Raw genomic sequence first — 21433 nt, 5'->3', positions numbered from 1 at the left:
GCGAGGCGTGATTAAGAGTGGAGAGGAGACGGGCGAGAGGTCGGCTTTCTTTTTTTTCCCCCTTCTCTGTTTGTCGGCCCAAGCGTTCAATTCAGGCTCTGGCGCAGTCCAGCCCAGGTGGTCGGTCTACCAGGATTGGGAGCCAGGTAGTCTATCTAGTATCTACTTTACCTACCTAGGTACGGTACGTGGCTGGCATATGCCGGCAGCCCTGGAGTTGGGTTGACAGCTCACCTGTCGCCTGTAGCTTGTGCAGCTGCAGCAGCAGAAGAAGCAGAGGGGAGGGCGGGAGAGGGAGACATGACAGTGATAGTGACAGTGACAGTGACAGGGTCATGTAAAAGATGGGGCAATTGGACCAACAGAACACGCCCGCCACGCTGCACCAGTCGAGTGGTTGGACACCAGCCTCCAATCCCAAAGCCTTGTCTATCTGTTCGTCTGTCTGTCTGTCTCTCTGTCTGTTTATCTGTCTGTTGTCTTGTCGTATGTCGTCTGGTGTTCGTCTGACAGGCAGATTGGCTGCCTTCCCATCTGTTGATGTTGAATCAGAACCCAATGCTCTCCAACTATAGCTATGCGAAAGAAACGGCGGAGACGCTGCTGCTTCTAGGCTCGTGCTTCTGAAAGTCTCCGGTCTGCCGTTGGGCGGGACCGTTTCGGCTAAGCTCACCAAAGTGCCCAAGTCCCTGGGTTGTGGTGCTTACTGTGCAACTAAGATTCGGCCCAGATATTCTTGACGCTGAGCGAGTCTCCCCCATCGAGCTAGTTGGCGCGCATGGGCTAGATCCCCCTCGACTTGCCCAGAGGAAAGCGCCGAATCCGAATGCATCGCCATCCTCCCCGACGTCAGTCTTGTCTGTCTTTTCACCAACGTCTTTTCTTCTTCCTCCCCTAGGAACACGCCCGAGAGCATTCCACACTCCCGCAGCATACAAAGCGCGCATTTAATAGAATACAGCCTCGCGGCCTCATATTGCCCGTCTCGACAGGCTCTTTAATCCTCCACCCATCCATCTGTATTTGTACTGCACTTTCTGTGCCTCACCCTCTGGCCAGCCACGTCCCGCTCTCGATTTCCATTGCCGCCTGCGCTGCGCTCGAATCCCACGCCACCTACCCTCTACTCCTATCTACCTACCTGACATCGACCCAACTGCATATTCCGCAACATACGCCCAGCTTACCTGCTTCCTGCCATGATCCGGGTCTCGAGCCTGTCACGGTGAACCGAGCACACATAGTGTACACAACCCACGCAGGGACTGCAACATCCCACCCGAATTCCCTCCTCATATAGTGTTCCTCAGCGAGCCGGCATCATGTTCTGCTTACGAAGGTATACCCAAGATCGTCCTGGCCCCTCGTCCCCTTTCAGAACCTCGCCCCGCTTCAGACTCACAAGTGAAACCCAAGCTGACCTCACGCGCGTGTTCGTAGCTGGCTGCCCCTCCTATTCATCCCGACCAACGCCTCCCCGGCCTTCATCTTCCTCTTCTTCGTCTGCACATACTTCCTCAACCGGCCCTGCATCTACTGCTCCTTCCTGCTGCTGATCCTGTTCATGACCTCGTGCAACTGGTCCGACCGCTGCTTCTTCGACTTCAGCTCCAACTGGTTCCAGCCTCGCCCGGGCGTATCCTACTTCACCGACGGCACCGCCTCCTTCACGTGCCCCGAGGCCGGCGGCTGCAGCCACGACGGCGCCCTGTCTGCCATGGAGAACATGTCGGCCACTGCGAACGCAACCTACCTCGTGGCTAAGGACACTGTCAACGCCACGGCCAACGCGATGATGGGTGCCGCGGTCGAGCAGGTCGCCCAGACGAGGAGCGAGTGGACGGGCATAGGAATGGAGTGGTTGAGGACACTGCTGGGCAAGAGGGAATGGAGGATAGAGTGTCTGGACGTCTATATCCGGCTGTGATCAGTGCATGTCGTGACGAGTTGCTGGTTGGTTTTGGAAAGAAAATGCATAGCCTGGTTTCTGTGCCTCCATTGGTCTTTGGCATCCCGGGCTCTGTTGCTTGGAGCAACGGAACACATACGTCTGGCTTTACCGGATCTTGGGAGGGCCAACGGGAAGCCACGATGTCATAATACCCTTTTGTTCATAAAATTATCGTATGAAAGCGCACTCAATTGCCACGGCAAAGAAGCGGTAGACCCAGTCACGTAACGGCCATATGAATGTGCAATGAGCTGTGGACATGTCTATGTGCAGTTGCTTTCTGGCCAATGCTCGAGCAACAAACCTACCGGCACGCTCTAAAGATGACCAGAGGCCGACTCTTCAGCAGCACTGTGGTGTTGGATATCATAACTTGGATGCCGTCTTCTCCTTTCCATCCTCGTCCCACTGCTCGTCCCACGGAACCTTGAGCTTCAAGTGCCCCGCCGGCGTAGGCACGTGGATCTTGTGGTGGTCGCAGACCGCATACGTAGTCTTGCCATCCTCGCTCGTCATCCATCCCTTGATGTAAGCCGTCTGCCTGCCTACCTGGTAGACATAGGAGTGGACGATGACAGTCGTGCCTGCGTGGAGTTAGAGGAGGTATTCCCTATGCCGCGCCGTGCCATGCCAGGTCGGGATATGCTCTCGCAAGAAGGCCCAGCGAAGACAATGCTTCAGCCAGCGGGGGCGCTGACCCGGTGCTGAAGCTTAAGATCAAGGTGACCTATCCACTTACCGATTGGCACAGCCTTTAGATAGCTGATATTCAGCGTGCGCGTCACGCCGCCCAAGAATCTACAACCAGGAACATCATCAGTATCAAGCACGACCTTTCAATAGCCGTCACAGATGCCAGCTCGTCATGCCTCAGTCCCTAACGAACCCGCGCTCACCCATCTCGCCCAACCCAGTCCCGCCAGCGAGCGTCAAAAGACACGAGGACAAAGGAGATTGGCGGGCGAAAACCAGCCGAGGGACACTCACGTCCAAAACCCGGGCCGCGCGACCGGGCCCAGCGCAATCGTAGTGAGCATATCAAAAATAACCCCGGCGGCACCACCATGCATGACGCCGTTGTAGTTACCCAGCTCGGCGCCGATGAGCAGCCTGGTCGTGCACGACGCCCTGACGCCCGCCTCCGGCGCAGGCAGGCCGGCCGCGTTGGTGGGCACGGCGTGCGGCGGGCCGATGGAAGCGTCCACCACGGTGCAGTTGGCCATGGTCGCGTTGTCGAAGGCCGGCAGGCCCACACCGGCCTGGACGAGCTTGTACCTGATGGGTGGGAGGAGACTGTGTTAGCGGTGCGGGTCTACTCGGGCATCATGAGGCAGCCGATACTGCTGATGATAATTCATAAGGAAGCGAGGGGCTGCTCTGTGCGCGAGTGGTTTGTCATGGATGGGTGTGTGCGACGTGATGCAATGCGGTGCCATGCGATGCGATGCACTGGGGGCCGCCATACCGATCGAAAATAGCCTGCACGGCGGCCATGGCCCTGCGCCTGTTCTCTTCCCTCGAGAGGGTCTTCTCTATTGATTTGGGAGGCGACATGGTGGCGGCGTGTGACCGACCCGTCTGATCAATGTACTGCCTTGTCGGCGCCCTCTTTGCTGTACCCTGTGGAGCGGCCGTTCGTCACAGGCGCTCGTGGCGGTGGTCCCCAGATGAAATGCCGGCACCCCGGTCACGGATTCGGCCCGGGGAATTGTTGATCTTGGACGGACCAGGGGGGCAGAAGGGCGAGGTTGCCAGAGTCACGCGCAACCCCGGAGCTCAGCCGTAACCCGCCGTCCCGCCGCCACGGCAAGCAAGGGCAAGGCAAGGAAGGTGTCAGTCGGGGGCAGGGGGCGTCCAACTTGAATTCTTGATTTATATCTTGGTCTGCTCGTCAGCAAGCAGCAGTGACAGGCGCAGGTCCTGGCTCTGGCGAGATTAATTCCGTTTTGCCGACGGGGTATACACGTATACTGATGACGGGAGACGAGTCATACGACAGCGGCGACGCGCAACATGGGGGAAGGGGTACTCTGTGCCGTGGTGGTATTTTCGTCCGCCAATGTTTCAATATTTGGATATCTCGCCTGATCCTAATATTTGCATTTGTCTGCCAACTGCCAAGTTTCGATGTTTTTGGAGGCAGTTCCTTCCACGGAAACCAAGCAACGCATGGGTGTCATACTTAAGGATGGGGGTTTGGGGTACGAGCTGCCCCGGAAACCGAGGCACCATTTCCCAGGACCAAGATTGGGGAGCATTCACTGAGTGAGCACCAAGATCCGGCCAACTTATTCTCTCCAGATCCCAGGTACGTGGGATCCAGGGGAATCGGTCCCTGGGATGGTTCGCATACATTCTATGGTACAGTATGTAACATAATTGTCTGCATGAACATAGGTTAGCAGGTTCACATACCTCTCAAGAGCCAATATTAATCTCGTGCATATATTTATTGCATGCAAACAGGTACGTGGGCCGGCCAGCCCGACCATAAATGCTTTTGTGATCAGAGTTGCTGCTGCGGAGTCACCCGTTTGGCAGTTCGTCTGTGATAAACAGATGCGGCGGCTCTGACCAGGTCCATCTATTATTAGCGACGTCAGAATGGAAACCCGTGACAGCCTCTCGAGACCTTATTCTCCAGCGGCCTGATTGACTGGAGATGCATGCTGCCCGGGCAAAAGGCACAAAAGCGGGTGATGTGATTTCCGCAGACCCTTCCGAGAGACCCTCCCGCGACAAGCCATCCTACCTACTATAGTACCTCAGCCAAACCTGTTCAGCCCCTGGGCGGTGAGGACCGTGAGAAAGAAAAGGCAGCCCTAGAGGTTATGTTGATGACTCCGAGTCAAGTTGCCTGCTGCGGTGCTTCGACCGCGGAGCCGGACTTGCGCAAGGGCAAGAAAAAAAAAACTCTTCGCAGTACAATCCACACACACCACCTCCTTTCCACGGCCCAAAAGGCTGCTGGAGGCCGGGAACGCAGGATTGCCAAGACGGAACCAGCAGCTCAGGTGTCTCAACCGTCGCGGTCTAGATTCTCTCCTGTCGTCACTAAACCTTGACATGTGCGGAGGAGGGCGTTTGCGCCCCATCCTCCTCACACACCGCGTGCAGCGTGGCCGGGTCTATGTCTCCGGGAGAAGATCATACACGAGTATTGTCTGCGCCTTTGTCTACTTGCCTGGCACAGCCCTCAAATTCTGTGAGCCCTGGAGCAAGTGATGAGATCAAGACTATCGTTAGTGAGGCGGACGAAACGCGGTTCCGCTGGATCCATTGGCTCCGCGTTGTCCATCACGAACCACGCCATCCCGACGAGCGGAACTCTACTAGACCCTGGCTCAACTATGGGAAATGCAGAAAATACCATGGTTTGGGAATCCAAGTCCCGTTAGTTTTCCCAGTTTCTGAGTGTAATCAAACTCTCTTCCCGCGGCTGTGAGCCAATCTGTCAGAATTTAGTCTCCACCGACAGCACGACCAGATCATTCCTGTCTTAGTCCACAGGCTTGGAGCAGAGTCTCCGTGGCAGGTGTTTTAGAGGCGCGTTTGTGTTGTCGGGCTGTCCCTGACTATCTGCCTGCTACTGTAGGCGCCATGGTCTTGCATGCCTTAGTAGACGGGGTGACGGGGCTAATCAGTGCAGACCTGGATCAGCGTGAGCTGCACTGTCGCCTCAGAGGTGACACATCAACAAGTGCAGGCTCGTCTGTCGAAAAGCATCAAAGCTCTTCAGATGAATGATGAGCAACGCCGGAGTTACCCTGTGCGACGGGATGGGCAGTGAGATGTCGTCACAAACCCCCCATTCGATTCATCCAGAACGCTCGTGGTGGAGAGAAGGGTAAGCGGGATGACGATTGCCAACACCACAGCACTGGCTCTGCTGGCAATGCTGCGGACTGCTGTGCTGCGCCGTGTCCGTACAGCAGCAGTAGCAGTAGTTCGCGAGCGCAGCGGAGCAGTACAGTACTGACGAGCCTTCAGGGTGGTGGTCTGTCGGCATACGTCGTAATGTAGCATCGCATCGGCATCTAGAGCCTCGCGCCGAGCTGTCGAGCCCTCCACAGACCAAACCTTAAAGCAAGTTCGAGGGGGGGTTTTGGTTCCTCGTTAGCATCGTGCCTGGCTGCCATGGCTGTCGAAGCCAGGTGGATCATTCTTGCTGCGGTTCCGCAAGGAGCCCCGAGAAGTTGGAAATCTGGGCTCGCTCGTCTGGGAAAGACGGGAGAGCTACGGCCACGTGAATGCGGCGGTAAGATGACCCCACGGTCAAGTTCCTGGTGGACTGGTGGAACATCGCATCGAACTTGGAAGCGAGTGGAACCTCCCACGCACATCATCCAGCCTGGGGGAAATCAATCCCCACCGCATGGAATGCTGTGGTAATAGCTGACCTGCAGACGACAACAACCAGACCTGGCAGGACTGGACCTGCCTGATGTGGTGGACAAATAGACGAGGAGGCCAGCGACCAACCGACCAAGGCGACGAGATCTCGAGTTCCCTGCCCGCCCTGGAGACTATAGCTTGGCATCTCCCGAAGTGCCGTGTATTTTACCATGGCATTGGAAAGTGAACAACAACTCAAACAGAGTTTGGCAGGGGCTCAGGGTGGACATTTTCCTGGGTGCTGTACAAATTATGCTGCTGAGCGGACGCTATTGATGGACAAACAGTCCATTATTGGTGACGCAGCCTCGTGCGCACGATAATTAGATTGTTGTGGCCCCCCCTGGAGGGCGGCGCACATTGTGGTCAAAGAAAGACCGCTCGAGACCACAAGAAATGGATCCGTAATGGATAGAAATGACTGACTGAATGACTGGCAGTGTTGACTGAGTAACCGGGCGAATATGGAACTCGACTCGCTCACATCTCGATGCTCTCTGCGAAGCCCAGCATGGTTGCTTGCTCTGACAAACACTCGCTGCTATACAGTGCAGCAGTACCACCGCCGTGCAGCCTGGCAGGCCTGGCTGCACCTCTTTCCCCCTTTCCTGTTGGCAGCTGAGGTGGTCTGAGTGAAACAGCTCTGGCGAGGACTGGGCTCATGGATTCGGTTCTAGAAGCCCCAAAGTCCCATCAATGACGATGATGAGGTTTGAGTGGCAGGTGGGGGTGGGTGATAAGGAAGGAACCGGCTGGCGCGGGGGACAGGCGCCCTGCGTCGCTTGTCCCTCCCCAGCGGTGTCGTTAACAGCGGGCTCTGGAAAATAGGGGTCCTGGCCTCGCTGGGCCCTCGTCATTGGCCAGCACCCCGAATTGAGATGTGACGCTGCTGCGGTTTTGAGTTTGGGTCTGCACAAGGCAGGCCCGACCAGATTGGGGCCGCAAGCTGCCTTATGTCGTCATTGGTACGCCACCAAGGAGCATGCCTGGGGTACGTACTGTACCTGGGCGACTGCCGCAACGCGTGCAACAGGTACACGGCAGTCCCTGGCTGGTATTTGGCTTTTTCTGGATACGGACCCGTCCTCGTTCAGGACCTCCCCCCTCCCCCAAAGATTGCCTCTTCTGTCTCTCTGGCTTTCAGCTCCAATCAGGTCTGTGTGACTCCAGTCTGGCTATTTACGGAACCCACCGCCATCATGAACCACAGGCGGCTTGGAGGTACTCACAGTTCGCATCTAATTGATGTGAAACCATCAGGTCAACGGGCTCCCTTCAGTTAAACCTGAAGTTGGATGGAAAGTGGGACACCATCGGCGACGTCCAACATGCCAGGCATGCTCGCAAGAGCAGAGCACCCGCTTTTCCGTCGTCACGGCACTTTCATCATGACGACAACGATTGGAGAGGGGACGAATGTCACGAGGAGGAGCTCCAAGTGATCAAGTGCTTGAGACGGCGCGGTGCCTGACTTGAGCTCCCAGATGCCTGAGTACCTGACATTAGACAGGCCGCCAACAACGTCCAAGGTGGTGGCACGCGCGTTGTTTCAGCGATCCAAGTTGTTGTGAGGAGGAATGGGCTCCATTTGTTCGTATGGAGACATGCATGCTAGACATCAAACATATCCCGACTACCCACTGCTCTGCGGAAACACTTTCTTGATATGCACACAGCAGGCAAGCTGTCATGAGTTTCTCAAGTGGTAAGGATGGAGACAAAAGTGATAGCCATTCGCTGAAGCAACGGTGCGATAAGATGGCAGTATAGTCTAGTGCTGTACCTTGGTGGTTTGCGAGCGGCGTAGATCACTTCCCTCTCTGAACAATTGCTCCGTACGTCTTCCTTGCACGACCCCCCTCGTCTCCCCGTGTGCTGTCTTCGTCCACCTCGTGTCTTTCCATCCATCTTACCATCCAAGATGTTTGTGTGTCTGTGAGTCTGTGCAGTAAACTACTGTCTGCGCGGTACGGCGTCGATCAGCATGGCCGACACAACGGATCAGTGGTCCGGGGGGTTATTCTTCGGCAGTACAATCTGCATGTTGATGATCTCGGGCGAACAGGAAGAGCTATCGCTCAGCATCACATAGACCATTCAAGACGACGTGCCGTGCCAGTCCTGTTCGAGCTTTAGACCAGTTGCGTGCTATTAGGCCTCGCCTCATGTCGGCATGAGACTAGCAGTAGGTAGATACGGCGTATCACGTCTGACAGGACCCCTCTTTCTCTAGCCCAGGCGACGGTCGAGGCGATTCCCAAAACAGACGGCCAAGTCCAGCAAAGGCTTGTTCCGCACCTCACACTACCCAAGCACCCAGGCTGGCAAGGTGGTCTCCCCCCATCTCTTGGACCCCTACTTTTCGGGTTCCTCTGCTTCTGGAGGTCGTGGCCGTGGCAGTGGCCGTGACCAAGTTTGGTGGTCCCTTTTCACATTTTCACCTTGACTTCGCTTCAATAATTCCCAAGCGCATTGATCAATTCCTGTCTAACACTCTGACTTTGTCTCTTGTTTCCCTGTTCATAGTAGAGCTGTAGCAACCTGGCGACCCACCTGAATCTACAGTACGTACCTCCCCGAGGTCGGTTGGGTCTCCTCATCCCAAGGGTCCATTTGCGTGTTCCCTGACCTGAAATTGATGGGCCTCGACCCCTCCCCATCCCAGACCCCCTTGTCCCCTGCCGCCCTCTCTGCAGGGAACTTGCTGATGACATCTATGTACTGTGCCCATCAGCAGCCTCGACTTGTTGGACAACCTTCCCCACAGGCAACGCAGCAAGGGTCTGGGACCACCAAGTATTACTACTATCATATCCAATCCACCCTTGGACCCCCATGAATCCCATTCCGACATCAATTCCCATTTCCCGGCGACCTTCGATTCCCACGTCTCTGCTCCGGTCGTTTCTGTGCTGCTCGACAACCTCGCCTCCTTCCAGCCTCACATGAAGCCCGCGCCAGTCGACTATCCGAGACAATAGACCTCTCACTTTTTGGTCACACGCCGGCCTTACGAAGAAGGAATTTCGAGACTCGCCGAGACACGGTGAGAGAGCAAGCCGGGTGAAGTCAGCCATCGCCACCCATACCTCGAACTTGGCCACCTCCGACCAACGAAATTAGAAATCACCATATGCAGCCGTTTGGTGAACATGACCTTATGAAAGTTACTCGAAGGCAGGACGGCCCTGACACCGCAAGACGTGGACGAAAGCTTCGCCTAAGAACAAACCCACTTTTGCATGTCAGCGGCGACAACTCGCATAGAGCCCACATAAACCACAGGGCGATGGCGCCTCCAGAATCGAGGAACAATTTCGAGCGCCCTGCTCCCACCGTTTACTACAACATGAAAACCTCACGACCACCGCCTATTACGTCAAAATCTCACCCTGCGCAACCATTTCCCTCGACCAGCTCCTCCCACGCACGGTCACAATCAAGTAACCAGTCGAAGACCTCGACCAAGCCCTCGTCACCCATGGCCTCTCCCCGCGGTCCTCTGTCGGTCGCCGCCTCGCAGCCTCCCAAGCTTTCTCCGTCAGCCACCCCCAAACATCTCTCGTCCACACCGCTAGGACAAGTACAATGTCAAGATGCGAGAACTCCTTCTCCCAACTATTTTGGGCAGCAGGTCGAGTCCGTGGACGCTATGGAAACAGGCGGTGCCGGTCAAGATAGATGGAGTCCCTCAACGTCATCGGTGAAGAGCTTTGGCGCCGCTCTACCGAAGCAGGTGCCTCTCGATGCCAACCCGGATTTTGAAGCTTTCAAAAGGCAGGCAGATGCAAATAGGGGAAGATCATCTTTTAACCTGGGATCATCTCATTTTGGAGGCACTACGCCTCTCACACTTGCATCGGGACCACCAGCAATGAGGCCGCGTCCTTCAAGATGGAACACTCACGGCACCGACACATCGGTGCTCACCCAGTCGCCTCTTCATACCACCGAGATGCCGAGGTTGAAGGAGGCGATTCCCGAGAAAATGGATGTGGACAGCGCCAGCATCAACACACACGACTCTGCGTATGTTTCTGCCGATTCAAAACGTAACTCAGAAGCAAGTGTCAATCAGCCCAGCTTCTTCAATCTGCCAAGACATGAGTCGCCCGCGCAGTTTGATTCATCCTCAGATAAAAGAGGCGGGCTGTCCAAGGTGGATGATCGTCACCCCAGATTGTCGTTGGTGCATGACAAGGCCGATCCGCCGTCGCCAAATCCAGTCTCGCATCTCAAGGCCCGATCAGACACGGTGCCTGCTACGCTGGAAGCGGCCGCGCCGTCTATGATCGCGCCGACACAGTTAAAGGAAATGTTGGACTCTCCCTCCAAAAACGAGGTATTACTTCTGGATCTACGGGTTTCTCCACAATATGCACAGTCTCGCATCAAAGGAGCGTTGAATTTGTGCATACCAACGACATTACTGAAGCGTGCCACGTTCAATCTTCAAAAGCTTCAACAAACCTTTCAAGGCAATTCTGATCAGGAGAAGTTTGCGAAGTGGCGAGACACCAAACATATCGTGGTCTATGACGCGTTCTCGTCCGAGAGGAAAGACGCTGTTTCCGCTATGAACACAATCAAGAAATTCACTAACGAGGGCTACGCTGGTCAGTGCTCGGTCTTGAGGGGCGGATTTAACGCCTTTGCCGCATCCTATCCGGCCCTCATAGAGAAGGGCAATACTTCAGAGCAGGCTCCTGGCCGGCCGACGCTGTCATTAGCAGGCGCCGGCGGCTCGAGCAACGACGGAGGAAGACCGAGTATCGCACCTGTCGTCGGCGGAGTAATGCTTCCCAACACGAGTAGCGCAGCGAATCCCTTCTTTGCCAATATTCGACAGAACCAGGACCTAGTCGATGGTGTCGGGCAGATGGATGTTAAAGTGCCGCAAGGAACAGAGATGGAAGCACTTCCGGGATGGTTGCGTGAGGCTGCGACTCCATCGGACAAGGGAAAGAAGGTCAGCGACAAGTTCCTGAAGATCGAACTGGCCGAGCAGTCACGCATGAAGGGTGCTTATTCCTACCTCAACCCCGGGACAGCCGTGGGTGCTGGAGGAGAAGCAAATGAGAAGGTCGTGTTGAGCGGTATTGAGAAGGGCAGCAAGAACCGCTACAAGGACATCCTTCCATTCGAACATGCTCGTGTCAAACTGGAGGGGAAGCCTGAAGGCGCCTGCGATTATGTGAACGCCAGCCACGTCAAGGCGTCCAGAAGTCACAAAAGGTACATCGCCAGCCAGGGCCCACTGCCGGCGACCTTCGAGGTAAGGAAATCGAGCCTACTTCTGCACCAGTGCGCATTAGCTAACCTTTCCATAGGATTTCTGGTCCGTAATCTGGGATCAAGATGTTCGTGTGATTGTGATGCTCACAGCAGAATCCGAGGGCGGTCAACTCAAATGTCACCCGTACTGGAAGGACCGGGAATTCGGATCCCTTAAACTCCGGGCGCTGTCAGAGAAGAAAGTGTCACTTGATATCGACAAGAATAGTTCACAGCCCGTCACATCGGTCGATTCCAGTGATTCAGGCTCCTCTTCCAGCACCGCCCAGCCAGACGATGCCTTCGGCTTTGGTGCCGCAGCGGCTGAAATGGGCCGAAGAAGGGCAAACACCACGACGACTCTGGATGCCAGTCCACAGCAGGGTCAGCCCAAGTCGGCTGCGAATCCTTCCAGCCATGGCGAGACTCCATATGTGATCATTCGAAAGTTCGCACTGTCTCATGCTGCTCACCCCTTCGCTCCCATGCGCGAGATCACGCATCTGCACTATCCTTCCTGGCCCGACTTCGGCGCGCCCGCTCAGCCCAGTCACCTCCTTGCCCTTGTCGACCTCGCAAATGTCATGCAGCGGGCAGCCCTTCCTGTTGACGTTAATACCACACTAGCCTCGGCCCAAAGTCCTCGGCAGTCTGAATCGTCCGGACAGGGAAAACCTGCACGCAGTCCCAAGAAACGCAGTCGTGCCCAAAGTGGAATGCCTCTCGCTTGGTGGGAAGAGCCTGAGGCGGACCAGAATGCGCGGCCGATGCTTGTCCACTGCTCCGCAGGCTGTGGACGCACTGGAACTTTCTGCACAGTTGACAGCGTTATCGACATGCTCAAGCGTCAAAGGATGCGCAATATCAAGAAGGCCAACGCCAATATTGAGAAGAAGGTCCGCGCCCACAAGCTGCAACCCCCTCCCCAGGCCAACCACGACCGGGAGGGAGACATCGCCATGGCCGGTCTGTCTTTCAACTCGCTTCAAGGCGCATTCAGCGACCGAACCGAACGGCGAGATCCTTTCGACGACGCCATCAGTCCCGGCACCGCTGCGCCGCCGCTATCACCTGTCTTCCCCGACATAACCATGGCATCACCGTCTCCCGCTCGTTCTTCTTCCTCATCCGATAGCGAGGACGACTATGGCAGCATCGATACCTCGTGGATTGACGACGACACTATGGATCTCATTGCTTCCACCGTTACTGATTTCCGGTGCCAGCGCCTGTCGATGGTGCAAACGCTCCGCCAATTCGTTCTCTGCTACGAGACGGTTGTCGAGTGGGTGTGGAGACTGCAGGAGCGCGGCGGCCCTGCGGGCTCTGTTGTCGGTGCACCCGGGACAGGAGCCGGTGGCACAGCCGCGATGCGGGCTAGGGGCCGCAGCGGAACTGTGGCCCACGTGGGACACTCGAAGTAGGAATTGCGTGCCAATCCACCAGGCGGTGACGAGAATGCCCCAATCCCCGGGGCGATGTCGGTCGTGGGCATGGTTTGGAAGACGGTGGATCTCGATTGAATGAGTTTTCGCAGCAAATATCGGTCGTTCAGCTTTTTTACCACTACAGATACGGGTTGCATCAGATACATTTCGGTTACGGGCGGTACAGGGAATACCAAACCCTTATTATTCCAGGCGTTATTAGGTACACGGAGCCTAGGGTAGGCTTGGGACAGATAGACCACTGTGGTCCTTTTCCCACGGCGTTGGCATGGTTCAGAACAGAGAAACGGCACGGGTCTGGGTTCACCGGAGCATCTGTGTATAACAGACGGTCGATTATGTGTCCCATATTACACCTCCAATATCAATATCAATGCTGTCCATGAGTACAATTTTATTTGCCTTCCGCTTGACATGTATTTCTTGGTTGGACAGGCAGGCTGGCTGGGATTACGGTTGATGCGTGCCTGGTTTAACTTTATTTGTTTGTATCTACATCGACAAATATCATCTACGCAAGAACGGTATTGTGTGACTTCCAAATATTCACACGCTCAAGCCATCTAATGTAACCTCCGATTCATTCAAACTTGGATACACTTCAACAAGGTGTAGCACACGCATTACTAGTATTCATATTGTGTACAACTGGCGATAGTAAAACAATTAAATTCTGAAAGTTCATGCTTTTCAATCTATATATGGAGCTTGAGAATCTTTTCATGGGGAATTATAGACATAATGGATGTATTAGAGCAGCGTCTTGGCCAACAATATGGAAACATAGTACAAATCAAGTCCTCATCAATGTAAACTCCAACACAGCCCTTCGCGGAATGCTTTTGTGCTTTCCCACTCCCCATTTCGACACGTTAGAAGATGTCTTGCTTTCAGTCCTCAAGACCCGAGCAATATCCGTGTTGGTTGTGTAGATGACAGCGTTTACCATGTCACTGGGAGCTTTACCACGCCGACGTCCTTGTGAAGTGGTGTGAACTCCAGCTCAGAGATTGGAACAGCGATTTGAAGGTTGGGCAGTTTCTGGAAGAGAGTGGCTGGTTTGGCGCGTCAGTCATCTGCATTACATGCTTTATGCCTACCAGATTGCGATCCTACGAAAGATAGTGACACAGAGTACGGAGGAGTGGAGGAGCTGACGGAAGCGTGGACGGGGAAGTTACATGAACGTGTAGAACTGAGGTTCAGAGGGAAATGTCACAGAAGCCCTACTTACCAAACACAAGCTCCATCTCGGCGCGTGCAAGGGGCTCGGCGATGCACCGGTGCGAGCCGAAGCCGAAGCCCAGGGCGTGGTTCGGGTCTGGGGTGCGATGCATGTCGAAGACGTCCGGGTCCGGGAAGACTTCTTCGTCACGATTGCCGGAGGCGTTGGCAGCGATGATGCCTTCGCCTGCTTTAATGGTCTACATCATCTCAGTCTCGACCATCCCCCTGGGGTAGCCTAGGAAAGACGGGGCAGGCGAATGGAAGGCCTACCTTGCCGCCGAGGACAATGTCCTCCTTGGCTACCCTCTTCATCGCCATGGAGGACCCAGTGTGATATCTGCAGAGTTCCTCGACGAAGGCCTTCGAGAGGGAGGGATTGGATTTCAGATCCTGAAGTTGGGAAGGGTTGCGGAGGAGTTCGACCACGCCCTGGCTTGCGTTAGCCATCAGCCAGACCACACTAGAGAGGAGAGACCCTTACGAGCGCAATCATGTTCACCATCGTGGCATTACCCGCGACCAGCAGCAGGAACGCGATTTGCACGGCATCGGCCTTTTCAATGTGTCCCGGTCTCAGCTGCTCGACGACGAGTTTGCTGATGAGGTCGTCCTTGGGCTGTGCGGAGCGCTTGTCGACCAAAGTGGCGAGGTAGTCGAGCAGTTCCCTGAAGGGCGCGTGGGTAAGCTGATGGAAGAAAACGAGTATGAGACGGCTTACTGATTGGCGGCTTGCGCCTGGAGAGCTGTGCCGCTGCCGTTTGTGCGGATCGCGTTTTGCTGGGTCAGGTATTCGAGATCTTCAAAGGGGACGCCGAGGATGGTGTAGATGATCTTCCCGGCATTCACGTCAGCATCACAAGTTTGATTTAAAACCCCAACCAACGCTCAATAATAGTTAACTTTGCAAGTCCCACTTACATAAGAAGGCACTGGCAAGGCGAAGTTCTCAATGAGGTCAACTGGCTCCTTGCACCCCCTCGCAATCATCTGATCAAGAAGCTGGTCAACCGTCTTCTGGATGTACGGTTCCATCGTCTCAACATGCTCGGAGACGAAGAAAGGCTCAACCATGGACCTCTGGTACATGTGGGCAGGAGGGTCCATGTCGACGAAGGTGGGCTTGTTTTTGGCGGCTGCTTTGCCACCGGCGCTGAGTTCCGGGAAACCTGGTCTCGTGCGTTCCTACGGTGCGTCGTGTTAGCCACTTTGAAAAATCAGGGATTCTGAAAAGGTTCACCTTGGACAAGCGGGTGTCTGTAGCCACGGCGCAGACATCCTTATACTTGGTCACAAGCCATGCCACCGAGCCGTCGAAGAGCTTGACGCGGGAGGCGGGCTCTGTGGCGCGGAGGCGGGCGTATTCGGCTGGTGGCTCGAGGCCGGAGGCGCGCTTGAATGGGAAGGAAGGCGGCTCGGCGGCTGTCATTTTGCGGGTTGAGAAGGGGTACCTGAGGTTTGGAGTGATCTTGAAAGACCTGAGTAGACGGGACGTAGAAATTATGGAAGAGGATGTGAGCAGCTCGGTGATGCTCCAATCTCCACGGCTTTTGGCGAGACTCAATCAACATTTTATATTCTTTGAATTATTTTGGAACTACGTCACTGAACTCCATTGTCCGAAAGCACAGCCGGTGGGCGAAAGTACATCTCGTGGTGGGTTGTAGTCTGATCATGAGCGACACTCCACGATGTTGAAAAATGAGATCGTAATGCGGAAGACCCGGCTGGCCAGTGCCGCTGGAGCAAAGGCTGCATTTACCAGGAATGTCTCACAAGAGCATGGCACACAGGGATTATGTTGGCTGGTGATGTGCTGACATGGAGCGGGAAGAGCCGTGGAGTTGTTCAGATCTGACTTCTTCGGAACCGGGTTGTGGCCACTCGTGATGCCAGATGGGTCCGCCATGTCCTGACTCTGCAGCGTCTAAAACTTTTCTGGCGATGTGTATTATTGAAAGTCGGGTGAGGCTAGTCATGTTTCCTTAAATCATGCATGGCTTAGAAATCATGGACTTGTAATAGTTGAGCTTCGATGGAGAACGAAGACGCATTTCCGGTTCTCCGAGGATGTATATTCGTTGATTACCAAGATTCTGCCCAGAGACGAACAATATCCAAAGTGTCGAAGCTAAAGCCAATTCCTAATTGAGAGTAAGATTTGGAATAACCATTTAGATAAAACACAATCTACCGGATAAGTAAATAAAGACCATTAATTGTTTGCACCAACACTTTTTGTGCTGTATCTTCTTCACAACACTCAGCTTGAGGTCTTCTAGCCCACCTCTGCAATCCCGAAAAATGGACCACCAGGTTTGAAATTCATAATTGTTACAATGATCGTCATTCCTGACGAAGAGTTGATTCTGTCGATGGTCGTAGAGTCGTGGTACGGGACTCAGCTGCCACATATGGCCACCACCAAGACAAGATGTCAGCGCCAGCTCCAGCGCCAGCTCCAGCACCCCAAACACCGCTCGAACACTCATCAACTCCCAGTGAGGCCTTCCAAATATTTCAAGAGGCTTCTGAAATGAAGCTGACGTACGGGGCATAAGAGGTGACAAGAGGCCAACAAGATTTAAAAACACTCACCTGATGTTTCTATCTCCCACACTTTGACTCTCGCCTGAACTTCTTCATAACAAGCCACCAAGCACTTCCTATGCTGAGAAGAGGCCACGAATCTTGCTCTCAGAAGCAAGATGGAAAGGCACACCTGTCTCCCGTCAAGAAGGTGAGAACAACTGCTGAAGTTGTTGCCAATCCACTGCCAACTTCTCACGCCTGTGCTGCTGTTTTGGATTTACATATCAATATTTGTCTGTGCACCAGAAGAATTCTGGCTCTCTGATTGCTGAAAATTGAAATTACAGAAACCATGTTTACACTGAATGTGCTACGACTGCTGAGTATCAGAATCAAAAGCAGGGAAGATGCAATCTGTATAGAAGCATTTGGTTGCTCAGTCGTGTGCGGCTAGGACTAGTCTTGCTGACCAGAACCAATCAAGCGAATTTTGGAGGTCAGAACAGTAAAAACATAAAAGCTTCCATAAACAGTGAGATTACCATCTACGGCACAGAGGATTGTTTCGGAGTAAGAAGGGCGCCATAGCTTAGCCTTCTGCCGGAACTGAGATATGTCTATGACATCACTGTGAAGGCAAATCTAAGCGTCTCTCATCTAGACAACCTCTATTCTTCCCACCATAACGCTTGATGATCGTCTCATGTAGTAAAATTACACATTTTCTCCACTCACTAACATACATCACATGCACTACATTTGGCCGCTGTACATCATGTCTAACGCAAGTCTCAACGGTGAGTATGGCCTTTGGACGTTGAACTCCCATTCAAACATGCCCCTTTGAGATTGAGTAGGCACTCACTGTGATACAGTGTTCCGCCAGCCCCTAAAGCTCTTCTCGACACAGCCGATGACAGGCTTCCACCGCGATGGCTACTGCCGCACCACCGCGATGGACCGCGGCAATCACGCCGTGGCGGGCATCGTCTCGGAGGATTTTCTCGATTACACGGCGCGCCAGGGCAACGACCTTCGCCCCGTGGGCCTCAGCGAAGGGTGCAAGTGGTGCTTGTGTACAGGCCGGTGGCTCCAGGCCTTCCGGGCCTTTGAGAGTGGCAGCATCCCGAGAAGCGCCGTCCCGAAGATTGACCTGGAGGCTACGGAGGAGAGCGCGCTGAGAAGTGTCGACCTGGAGACTTTGAGGGCGTTTGCTATTGAGGGGCAGAGGCAGCAAGGGCAGCAGACCAATGGAGTGAACGGTGTGAACGGCGTGAATGGAGTAAATGGGCATTAAGATCAAGCCACCTGACTTCAGAGAACGCGAGGTCTAGTAGCTGATGATGGATTTCTTCCGGTCCCCCACGCAGCTCAGTCTGGCTGGCTAATTTTCGTTCGTACTCCTCTATGGCTTTAATTTTACGTCCTCTTCACCGCCCTGAGCGACACAGTATCAGGCCGCCTCATCTGCAAAGTGATTTGGGTCTCACTATCCTCTATAACCTCAAGACATCGCTTCCGAGCCTGCTCCTCTGTCTCTAAACCCTCTGGCACGACCTCGACTCTATAATCCAGCAAGAGACTCGAGACGACGGCCATCACCTCGACCTGCGAGAATTTCTTTCCTGGGCAGACGCGGCTACCGGATGACCAGGGGAAGTAAGTAATGCCTTTGCCGTCGGAAGATGTCATTTTCTCTGCAACTGAAACGGGCATGTCCAGAAGCACCTCAGAGGCGATGTCACTAGATTGCTCAATCCATCGATCGGGTCGGAAGACCAGGTGATCCTCTCCCCATACCTCAGGCATGGTGTGGGAGGCGATTACGTTCGGTGCCACTGTCGTCCCGGGCGGGATTACGACGGATCTGCCACCAATCAATAATTCCTGGCCATGAGGTCCGACAGTGGCCTTATTGATACTCAGCACCGGGGCATAGAAGCGGAGTGTCTCGAACTAATTGAAAGCAGTTAGTGCTGCAACGTTCACGGGGACATACCCATGTTTCGTGCTGCTGGAGCTGTCAGTGGGAATAGCTTACCAAGAATGCACGGCAACGCTTCAGATTAGGGAATACATCCTCATAAGCCCCGTTCACCTTCCCATCGACAGGTGCTCCGTAGACCAGATCGACCTCCTCACGCACCCATTCCTGCCACTCCGGGAAAGCAGCCAGTAAATAGATAGCAAAGCTCAGAGAGTTGGCCGTAGTTTCATGCCCGGCAAGGTTGTACGTAAACAAGTTGCCGTAGAGCTCAGCGTTGCTCAGACTTGCAGTTGTATTGCCGCCGGTCTTCTTGCTTTCCTCGTCTCGTCTGACTTCTTCAGATTTCAAGACCAGAGCGCTCAGGAACGTCGAGTCATCCGTTCTGGTATTCCCGTTTGCAATATCGGCCTTCCTTTGACGCACCATGTCCTCCATGTACTTGCCGAACACCTTGTGAGTGCTCACGAATCGGGACAAATATTCGCTCGGAATGCACCATTCCGGCACGCGGTACAGCCACTTAGGCGTGAGCACCAGCGTGCGCACGCTGCTGAGAAGGGTGTGCAGGCTCTCGCGGTAGCTCGTAGCCTGGCCATCGCCACTTTGAATTTCACGCCTTGTGGTTTCCGCATGATGGGCAGGTTGAAAGTCCCAAGACTCTCCAAGCGCAGCAGTTGCCAAGATGTTCAGAGACACAGCCACCGTGTCCGCAGCAGTGGAGTTGAACCCCTCAGCCCCGCGACCACTCCAGTACGCAGCAACCTGCCCGGCCTGCCGCAGGGCCTCATCCCAGACGAGACGATTGTTACGCTCATTAAACGGCGAGGCTGTGATGCGGCGGTGGCGCTGCCACTCGGCGCCCGTGACGGACGAGATGTTAGGCCCGTAGATGTCGACCAGGTTCAGCACCTCATGCGGCTTGTCGAAGTCCCTCCTACGGCCGAAAACTTGCGCGTTGACGGCCGGGTCGGCGCAGTGGAACTCAATCTCGCGCGGCGTCACGTGCATCCACGACCTGCCGAGCTCCTGGGCCAGGAGGTACTTGTCGTCGAAGAACCAGCTAAGGACGTTGTACCGCGTCCACGACCCGAGGCCGAGCGGGAGGTTCTGCCTCATCCAGGGCGCCAGGCGCCTTTGGAAGACGAGCCATAGAGGGTTGAATTTGCTCACGGGGCTGACGACCACTGGCAGGCCGGTTTTGCGTGCGATGGAGTAGTTCGTCGCGAGGGAGATGGCGGTGCTCGCGAGGAGGTAGACGACGAGGAACGCGATAGACCAGATGAACCACATTCTCAAGGTTCTACTTTTGTATGAAGATAAGCAATGACAAAGACTCTGAATATCTCAGTAGTCGATGAGCGCTGAGTATATGTAGTCTAGTTGATATGATGAGGCTTGATACCCTTCACCTCCACGTTTAATTAAGATTGAGGTGCATGAACCATTAACGTGTCCATGCTCCTGCGTCGGTCCCGTATTCGTACCGCCGGCCAATCGCTTGACACTTTGAATAATTATTGCCTTACATGGATGCCACGAAGCGGACAGTAAACGGACTTGAAAGCCCGAATAAACATGGAGATAAAGCATGCGGGTTGTTAAAGTTACCGATAGACATTACGGGCAAAGATTGGCAAGCAAGAGCTTGAAAACGTCAATAGTCAATATAAGCACTACTTGAGACGCACCACTAGCGCAGCTCAGAAGGATCGCGCTTCGACGATGTGTACTGAATAATGGCCGAAGACTTCTTGCCAGGTATTGGATAGTATGCAATTGTAAATCAAAAGAAACATAGGTCTCAATTGATGCAGCACAGCCTTAAGAACATAATCAGCTACACCACTCACGTCTCCTGACTGACAATGGCAAGGATATACCGGTACAGTCTAACAATCAAGCCGGCGTCTTATAGCAATAGCACTGTTGATTCTCATGACAGTCATGCATGACCAAGGAATACAAAAGCCTGTTCCACTCAAACAATGAAGCCGTAAGATCTCAAGGTCCTCAGACTCACCGTTGGCATCGACTATCGTCCCATACAAGCCCGCCACAGCTGTCCGCTCGCGCTCAAACCTGATGTCAAAGCCGGATCCCTCAAAAGAGCGCGCAGACTCGCCATCAGGCCCCCCGCGCGGCAGTGCCTCCTCATCGAAGAGAATACCAATATTGTCTCTGCCGGCAATTCTTCAGATTTAGTGAGGAAAGAAAGTGTTGGTGTTTGCAATTGGAATGTCTTGAGGCTGTCGGCCGGTCGAGTATGCGGTCGACCTGGAAAGATGGAGACAAAAATTGCACGCAGGCATTCATCAATTCCCCTCCGCGAAGATACTTTTGAGCCTCAGGAGTTGTCGCCAAAGTTGCAGCCTGTGAGCTCCAGTCAACAGTTGGCAGGCTGGATCAAGATTGAAATGTTTGGCATATTCAAGGGTGTGGGCGCTGATGCTCTCACAGAACCACGAAGAAGTGATCGTAAGCTAACGCCACCGCCCGTGTGGACGCTCTGCTCATGGCTGAGACCGATTGGATGGCCAAGTATAAGAACACTGACGGGTCCAAGGGCAGCCACAGTCGCGCCTCTCTGCTAGATATTGTGCAGATCCCATAGTGGCTGCCGAC

The 21433-nt window shown here is 54.3% G+C and overlaps 6 protein-coding genes across 6 annotated transcripts; 3 read left to right on the top strand and 3 right to left on the bottom strand.

Moving 5' to 3' along the window:
* Positions 1 to 1322: 1322 nt before the first annotated feature.
* J7T55_000015 (uncharacterized protein) lies at positions 1323 to 1927 on the top strand (the record flags this gene model as incomplete). Its single annotated transcript, XM_053134223.1, has 2 exons — positions 1323 to 1339; positions 1441 to 1927. 2 exons carry the CDS (start codon positions 1323 to 1325, stop codon positions 1925 to 1927), a joined length of 504 nt encoding a protein of 167 aa, XP_052987916.1.
* Positions 1928 to 2317: 390 nt separating this feature from the next.
* J7T55_000014 (thioesterase family protein) lies at positions 2318 to 3505 on the bottom strand (the record flags this gene model as incomplete). The annotated part of the gene is made up of 4 exons (XM_053134222.1): positions 2318 to 2535; positions 2691 to 2749; positions 2939 to 3226; positions 3417 to 3505. The coding sequence occupies 4 exons, from the start codon at positions 3503 to 3505 to the stop codon at positions 2318 to 2320; spliced, it is 654 nt and encodes a 217-aa protein (XP_052987915.1).
* Positions 3506 to 9635: 6130 nt separating this feature from the next.
* J7T55_000013 (uncharacterized protein) lies at positions 9636 to 13044 on the top strand (the record flags this gene model as incomplete). The annotated part of the gene is made up of 2 exons (XM_053134221.1): positions 9636 to 11621; positions 11677 to 13044. The coding sequence occupies 2 exons, from the start codon at positions 9636 to 9638 to the stop codon at positions 13042 to 13044; spliced, it is 3354 nt and encodes a 1117-aa protein (XP_052987914.1).
* A 966-nt stretch (positions 13045 to 14010) lies between these two features.
* Positions 14011 to 15721, bottom strand: J7T55_000012 (Cytochrome P450 55A3; the record flags this gene model as incomplete). The annotated part of the gene is made up of 7 exons (XM_053134220.1): positions 14011 to 14123; positions 14303 to 14492; positions 14566 to 14724; positions 14777 to 14960; positions 15014 to 15126; positions 15214 to 15477; positions 15533 to 15721. 7 exons carry the CDS (start codon positions 15719 to 15721, stop codon positions 14011 to 14013), a joined length of 1212 nt encoding a protein of 403 aa, XP_052987913.1.
* Positions 15722 to 17599: 1878 nt separating this feature from the next.
* Positions 17600 to 18121, top strand: J7T55_000011 (uncharacterized protein; the record flags this gene model as incomplete). Its single annotated transcript, XM_053134217.1, has 2 exons — positions 17600 to 17621; positions 17700 to 18121. 2 exons carry the CDS (start codon positions 17600 to 17602, stop codon positions 18119 to 18121), a joined length of 444 nt encoding a protein of 147 aa, XP_052987912.1.
* A 122-nt stretch (positions 18122 to 18243) lies between these two features.
* Positions 18244 to 21325, bottom strand: J7T55_000010 (cytochrome p450; the record flags this gene model as incomplete). Its single annotated transcript, XM_053134216.1, has 5 exons — positions 18244 to 18780; positions 18866 to 20111; positions 20662 to 20719; positions 20832 to 20989; positions 21267 to 21325. 5 exons carry the CDS (start codon positions 21323 to 21325, stop codon positions 18244 to 18246), a joined length of 2058 nt encoding a protein of 685 aa, XP_052987911.1.
* Between the last annotated feature and the right edge of the window lie 108 nt (positions 21326 to 21433).

This window comes from Diaporthe amygdali, assembly GCF_026229845.1.
Source record: "Diaporthe amygdali strain CAA958 chromosome Unknown NODE_43_length_333103_cov_65_012416, whole genome shotgun sequence".
NCBI classification, from domain to species: Eukaryota; Fungi; Ascomycota; class Sordariomycetes; order Diaporthales; family Diaporthaceae; genus Diaporthe; species Diaporthe amygdali.
This window is presented reverse-complemented; position numbering and strand designations above follow the sequence as displayed.